The 8,240-nt window shown below is 44.6% G+C and overlaps 1 protein-coding gene across 1 annotated transcript; it reads right to left on the minus strand.

The window, feature by feature from the left end:
• Positions 1-604: 604 nt before the first annotated feature.
• Positions 605-4,240, minus strand: LOC123987721. Its single transcript, XM_046285374.1, has one exon. It carries the CDS (start codon positions 4,238-4,240, stop codon positions 605-607), a length of 3,636 nt encoding a protein of 1,211 aa, XP_046141330.1.
• Positions 4,241-8,240: the final 4,000 nt, after the last annotated feature.

The following is an 8,240-nucleotide window of genomic DNA, read 5'->3' on the forward strand; positions in this document are numbered from 1 at the left end:
CCGGATCATATATGATCGCTTATTAAATTGTATGGAGACGCGGAGTCTCCATAGGCTGGACCGACGTGCGGCAGCTAATTATTATTGATGACGATATGTAATCGTCATGGGCTGGACCGATAGACGGCAGCTTTTTATTATTGATGACGATATGGAATCGTCATGGGCTAAACCGATAAACGGCAGCTTTTATTGTTGAATATTTAAATTGGAATGGTGTGTTTTTGATCACGTACCTTGGTGTGTGGAGTAGCCTGCGTGTTTTTACGATAATCTTTAAAATCAATACAAAATGTCCAAAAAAAATGCACTGTTCGCTCGATACTGGTTTCCAAAGAACTGAACGAGGCCCGCCAGCGTCTCACTTGATTTTGCTGGGCCTCCTACCCCTACTCACACCACGTCGGCGACGCATAACGAAGTTAATTTTTCCCTTGACGCGCATTCGTCTGAAGGGTGCTGGCCGACGGCTGAACTGACCGCGCAATATTCAAAAAATACCTTGGATCCATTTCGATCCAACATGCTCCCCCCGTTGCGAGAAGAGCGAGTGAAAATTTAGCGTTTATGTGTATGTACAGGTGTTTGTGCGTAACATGTACAATCAAGCTACATCGGGTAACGGACATAACTGCGTGATGTTTCTTTTAAACGTTCCTTGTGCCGTCTTTATGGTAGCGACTCGAATGTTTCCGTCGTTTCCAGGATGAACTTCAAGGACCACTCCCAGTTGCCACCTCATGCAAGGTTGCCTCTTGTCGATGATAAGGACAACGGTTCCGAGTTTAAGATTGTCATTAACTCCGAACCATTTTTGTCTCCTTTGCAGCTCTCCCAAATACTCCAGTTGCCATCTTTTCCAGAAATCCTGACGAGCCTTCGACAAGAATCTCCATGTCGTAAGACGATTACTCGGAACTGATGACAGATCCTCTTCGGGCAGTGCGGTAAGCGGGCGTCCTACTAAAAGATGCGCCGGTGTCAGTGCGACAGGATCATTGGGATCAGTGCTGATCGAACACAAAGGACGAGAATTCAAAATCGCCTCGATTTCGATAGCCAGCGTATTAAGTTCTTCGAAAGTTAGAAGCTGTCCCCCTACGACGCGCTTGAAGTGATGCTTGAAGGATTTCACTGCGGCTTCCCAAATACCGCCAAAATGCGGAGACAGAGGTGGATTGAAGTGCCATTCAATGTTTTTCCGTATAGAAAAATTATTTACACCCTCCTGGAACTGCTCAGAACCGAATAAGACGTATAACTCTCGAAGTTGATTGCTTGCGCCTACGAAATTCGTCCCGTTGTCGGAATAAACATGAGATGGAATGGCCCTGCGGCCGATGAAACGCCGAAACGCGCCTAAGAAACCCTCAGTCGTCAAATCACTTACGATTTCTATATGTACCGCTTTCGTGGCCATACAGATAAAAACACAGCCATAAGACTTGACTTGTGCTCTGTTGCGATATTTTTTCTCCTTGATGAAAATAGGACCAAAGAAATCTACGCCTGTGTGATCAAAAGCGGGAGCCCTTTCCACGCGTGATCTAGGCAAATTCCCCATGTGAATCTGCAGCGGAGACGGTCGGTATCGAATGCATGTAACGCAGCGACGTACGATCTTCCTGACTTGGTTTTTGCCGTCGAGGAGCCAAAACCGATGCCGTATAGTATGTAGAGTGCTTTGAATGCCTGCATGATAAGCATTCTGATGAGTCTCTCGTATGATCAAGTCAGTGACATGATGATATGACGGAAGAAGCAGAGGATGTTTCTGGCCAGAGGAAATATTTGCGTTGACCAATCGGCCGCCGACGCGAAGCAACCCGTACTCGTCCAGAAACGGATCAAGCGCAGCGAGCCTATTGCTCTTGACTCGGTTCGATCTTGACAACCGCTCGATTTCCTCGGGATAACGTTCCCGCTGAATAAGCCGAATAATTTTCCTCTCCGTCTCTAATTTCTCCGGGACAGTAATAGCCTTTCCCTTGAATTTACCCGAACGACAAAAACGAAAACAGAATGATGCAACGTTTAGCAGCCTTGAGTACGAAGAAAAACGCTCAAAGAATTCATGGGCGGCCACAGCCGAAACTAAGCAGACGTGTTTCTTCAATCCAGGCAGCTCCGAAATGGGAAGATCGATGCCAACAGGCCACTGGCTTTCTGGCTGCCCGAGCCAGTCAGGTCCTTCAAACCAGCTGTGGTTTTGAAGAAATTCCGAAGGGTCCTGTCCTCGCGATAATGCGTCTGCCGGATTATCGTTGGTTCGAACATGACGCCACTCGACTGAACTATCCAGAGCTTGCACCTCCGCAACACGATTTGCCTCAAACGTCTTCAACAAACGCGGAGATTTCTTGAGCCATTGCAATACAATTGTGGAATCTGACCAGAATATCAAACGGCTTATCGGAAAATTGAAAGTTGGACACGCTTCCTTATAAAGTCGAGCGAGAATCTGCGCGCTACATAATTCCAGCCGCGGAATTGTGATCTCCTTGATCGGAGCGACTCGAGATTTGGAGCATGCCAGACGGACATGAACACGTCCGCCAGCATCATTCGATCGAATGTAAATGCACGCACCATAGCCACGTTTACTCGCGTCACAGAAACCATGTACTTCAATTCCGATCGGATTTTCAGTTAAAAATCGACGGTCCACATTCATATCACGAATAAGATAGAGATGCCCTGCGTATCGACTCCACCTAGAGTGTATTTCTTGTGGTACCGTCTCGTCCCAATCAATCTTAACCCTCCAACAATCTTGCATGATGATCTTTGCCGACAAAATAACGGGACCCAGCAATCCTATCGGATCAAAGATTTTGGCGATGTTAGTCAAAATGCTCCGTTTAGTAATCCTAACAGACATATCGATTGAATTGACTGTATAAACAAATTTGTCCAATTGCGAATTCCAGACAACTCCAAGCGTCTTCAGAACCGGATTTTCTTCGATCGCGTGATCAAGATTCAAAATCTTTTCGGATATGTTGTCGAGCGCATGATGATGATTGGAGGCCCATTGCCGCATGTTGAAACCACCTTGCTTCAAAAGCTCGATAATCTCGTCACGAATTATCAGGATTTCTTCCAGAGAATTAGCACCCGTTAGAAGATTATCGACGTACAAATCTCGTTTTAAAATTTGAGAAGCCCGGGGAAATCTCGCGCTTTCATCGTCTGTGAGCTGCGACACCGTGCGAATTGCCAGAAAAGCAGAGGATGACACACCAAAAGTTACAGTACTGAGTTCCCAGACCTTGACTTCGTGGTTATGATACCAAAAGATACGTTGAAACTGGCGGTCCTCAGGATGGACTAACACCTGCCGATACATCTTTTCGATGTCGGCCGTCAAAACGTATGCATGTGAGCGAAAGCGCAGAAGCTGTTCAAAAAGAGTAGGCTGTATGGTCGGACCGACCATCAAAGCGTCATTTAAAGAAATGCCTTTGTCTGTTTTGGCTGATGCATCGAACACCACGCGTACCTTGGTGGTGGTACTGGAAGTCTTGGTTACGGCATGATGAGGCATATAGTAACCATTGGCGGATTCGTTACTAATAAGAAACATGTGACCCATATCAATATATTCCTGCATCACCTTGTGATATTCGACCTTCAAATTGGTGTTCGAATCCAACCTTCGCCGTAAAGAATGGAAGCGCCTTAGAGCCTGAGAGCGTGAGTTGCCGAGATCGCGATCACCATTCCGAAATGGCAAACGTACCACGTACCGGCCGTTCGCGTCGCGCACCGTACCGTTCACGTAATGAGCTTCGCACAAAGATTCCTCTGACGTTCTCGAAGATTTAGAGTTCGCATCCTCGATTATCCAGAACCTGGCCAATTGTTCGGATAAATTAACCAAGTTACATGCAGCTATAGAACTCCCTTCTTCGCTGCTCGAACCTCCAGCAATTACCCAACCTAATTGCGTTTTTTGCAAAACCAAATCGCAATTGTCGCGTGACAAATTGATTTGGCCGATTGAAAGCAATGATAAGGTGGCCCCGGATCCGATCAACATATCTACCGGTTGAGGAATGTGGAACCGAGGATCGGCTAGTTTTATATTGGCCGGGATCTTAAGCATTTCGCGCGGGAAGATTTCTTCTGGCACAAGATCAGCGATTTTCGGCAAAGTTAAAAAAGTCAAGACCTTTGAAAATTCATTATGAACGGAATGAAACCGCAACTCGATGCTGCTCTTAGATACAGTGTGCATCCCGTCAACCGCACCGACTGGGATAGGGCAAGTACGCTTATATAATTTCAGCCTATTCGCGAAATCCTCAGTGACGAAATGCGCTGTCGCACAGGTGTCGAGTAGGGCTCGGGCTTGAACGAAACTACCAGTCGCGTCACGAACGCGTACAATGGCGCTCATCATTAACTGAGATCGGGATACACGCGAGATCGTAGCGAATGTGTCTACGACTAGTCACGCCGACCCTTTAGCTTCAGGTAACTCAGTCAAAGACTTATTACACGCAGCTACCGGACGCGACGCCGCTTGGTTTGGAGCGCTTGAATGTAGAAGGGTATGATGGTATCGGCCACAACGTCTACAATGTAACGATTTGCATTCGCCTGAATGCGCGCGAAGACAGTTACGGCAAAGTTTCTTTGCTTTCACGACCTCCCACCGTTGCTTGACGCTTAACCCTTCGAACCTGGGGCATCGATAAATAAAATGATTTTCGCGACAATGAGGGCAAACCGAAGACGTTGCGGTGATAAATGTCTTTACCCCGGAATCTACCTTTCGCGCCTTCGTTGATTGCGATTCCCGATCGTAGCGGCGCTTTCCGCGCGATCCGTCCTTATCGCGCACGGTATCGCTGTCTAACGTGCTAAGACTGAAAGCAGTCTCATTAATAAAATTGCAAAATTTATCTAAACTGGGAAATACGTCAAGAGTGAGAGACTTCTCCCACTCTTGCCGCACGTCACGAGGAAGCTTTCCTTCTAGTATTCGCACGATCAATCCCTCATCCGATTTAACCTGCAACGCCTCCAACATGCTTAAATGCTGACAGGCGTCGTCAGCGATCTTTGACAATCCTTCCGGGGTCGCGGTAGTTAATCGAGGTATATTGAGAATGGCATCATAGTGCTTCGCTAACAGAATGCGCCTTTTTTCATATGAATCTACTAGAAGTTTCCAGGCCTTCTTGTAATTCTCGGCGCTGGTGTCAAAACGTGCGAGTTTGTTTAACGCTGCACCCGTAAGTGAATTTTTCAAATATAAAAATTTGTTCAAATCATTAATCTCGGTATGAGCATCGACCATGGAAAGGAAAGTGTTTCGAAACGATAGCCACTTATCATAGTCACCGTCAAATTTAGGTAGCTCGGCTATAGGGAGCTTAAGCTGTCGTTGCCTTTCAATGAAAGTTGAAGTGCCCAGGGGGTTATTTACGGTCGTATCGCTGCAACGAGACCCGCCAGCGCTCGGCATGCTTTCGACCCTCGACACGAGGTTATAGAAATTGTCGCGTATCTCCTCCATCTGTTCTAGCCCGTCGTTCGTTTCGTCCAACAACTCAAGCTCGTCGTTGAGATCTTCATATGCATTGAAAAGTTCCGTGACTCGCGCAAGTCGCGCTTTAGCGTGCGTATTGTCGACTTTATTTTGCTCGACGGCAGTGCGTAGAGACGTTATTTGTCTTTTGAGCGCTGTGCGTTTCTGCGCGATGAAAGTGATACGATTCGGCATTTTGATTAATTAACGAATATCAACACGAGAACCGAAAATGCGTTAATGTAATACAACACTCGAGACAATGAAACCGGAAAACTATACAGCGATACTCAACCAATATCGTTCGAAAAAAGTTGCGCGGACGTACCGATTTTATTTTCGCTCTCTCTCGCTCACGCTCTCCTTAGCTCTACGCGCCGTTATCCAGAAGAAAGAATAAATCTCGAATGAGAAGCTATTTCGATGCGAAAGTGCGAGCTGAGCCGTTAAGATTCGACTCAAGACGATTGAATTGCAAGCTCACAGAGATTCAAGACGCAAAATTAAAGGCGATTGAAGAATGAATAGCTTATCTGTATCCAATAAGATATGTAGACATCGGGTGGCAACTAAGCGAGCTGCGTCCCTGACGGAAACGACGTCCTTTTGTTGGCAATGACTCCAGGTATGCCGGGCTATGACTCGCCGTACGGTACACCTTTGTTCCATGCGTTGCTAGCGAGCGGCTCAAACCTCACAGGAGGCACCAAAATGTTTGTAGCGTCGAAACTCAAACCGTTTGCCTGAGTTTCGTGATTCATGAAAATAAAATAAGGAATTACAGCAGATGAATTAACGCAAAAAAAAACAACACAATATTTGGGGTTGGACCCCGAGGTAAAAAAGACCTTGCGGCCAAAAAACCTCGATAAACTGTTTATTTTTCAATACAAATGTATATAAGTGTGAGGTGTGTATGATGCATGTATGTGTGTGTCCGTTTTTTGCTGATTGTTCCTAACGTAATCAGTCCGGATCATATATGATCGCTTATTAAATTGTATGGAGACGCGGAGTCTCCATAGGCTGGACCGACGTGCGGCAGCTAATTATTATTGATGACGATATGTAATCGTCATGGGCTGGACCGATAGACGGCAGCTTTTTATTATTGATGACGATATGGAATCGTCATGGGCTAAACCGATAAACGGCAGCTTTTATTGTTGAATATTTAAATTGGAATGGTGTGTTTTTGATCACGTACCTTGGTGTGTGGAGTAGCCTGCGTGTTTTTACGATAATCTTTAAAATCAATACAAAATGTCCAAAAAAAATGCACTGTTCGCTCGATACTGGTTTCCAAAGAACTGAACGAGGCCCGCCAGCGTCTCACTTGATTTTGCTGGGCCTCCTACCCCTACTCACACCACGTCGGCGACGCATAACGAAGTTAATTTTTCCCTTGACGCGCATTCGTCTGAAGGGTGCTGGCCGACGGCTGAACTGACCGCGCAATATTCAAAAAATACCTTGGATCCATTTCGATCCAACATAGCTTATACATTGTTTTATATAAAAATACTAAATGGTTAGGTTAGGGTTATATTAGGAATTAAATAGCGAATGGATATTTAGACAAAAAGGGATTAAAATACTGCTCAGTAAAGTATAGGCCGTTTTTTATTAACAAAATACTACACCAGAACATGAACGCTATACGCTTATAAGATAATGTCCTATGCAGAAAGCAATTATTGAACAAACATGTGTAAAATTGGGTTCAGACGATACAGGATCTCTTGAACTATCATGCTGTACACCCTAGTTTGATCTGTAAAAATAAATAACTTTAATAACAATTACTTTTTGAGTTTATACTACTTCAATGTAAACACTGATACTTACACTTCCTGATGAATCCACTATTAGGAAATTAAAAAATAGGAGAGTGAGAAGATCGGTCCTCTTCATTCTCCACATCTGTACTTTTGTGCCTAAAAGTATAAGTGTCATACTTACGCTGTCATACATATCATTTCCATTTGATATGAAAGAATTGTTCTCTTCCCGTGCAAAGTAATGAAAAGTAGCTGAAAGTAAAAATTAATAGGAGAGTGTGAAGAGACCCACCACCACCCCCGTCAAAGACGGTCCTCTTCACTCTCCACATCTGTACTTTTGTGCATTTTTTATACTTACGCCTTTGAACGTTATTGGATAACTCTTCATATGCGCTGTGTGCACTCGCAGGTGCGATTGCGACCTTTGACTGCAATCCTTTACTGCTAAATAAATAAATCCATATTGCGAACCTGCTAAATAAATAAATACAACATGATAATCATTTTAAATGAATTTACGTACAGGCAATAAAAATAGAAGCATTGAACTTACCTTTTTATATACGTGTGTTCCCTGTTTCTCCCAGATTATAAATTGTTTTTCCTTCAGATAAAATAAGGAAGTAGCTGAAAGTAAAAATTAATAGGATAGTGTGAAAAGACCCACCACCACCCCCGTCAATGACGGTCCTCTTCATTCTCAGGTGCAATTGCGACCTTCGATTGTAATCATTTATCATACAACTCATTATATGTGCTGTATGGACCCGCCGAGTGCAGTCGCAATAGACTATACAACAGCTCATCGTATGAGCAGTGTGTACTCGACGGTGCAGTCGCAATACACTATAGGTGCATTGCGACTTTCGATTGCAATCGTTTATTATACAATTCATTATATGTGCTGTATGGACCCG

The sequence above is a fragment of the Osmia bicornis genome, chromosome 1 (genome assembly GCF_907164935.1).
Source record: "Osmia bicornis bicornis chromosome 1, iOsmBic2.1, whole genome shotgun sequence".
Taxonomy (NCBI): domain Eukaryota; kingdom Metazoa; phylum Arthropoda; class Insecta; order Hymenoptera; family Megachilidae; genus Osmia; species Osmia bicornis.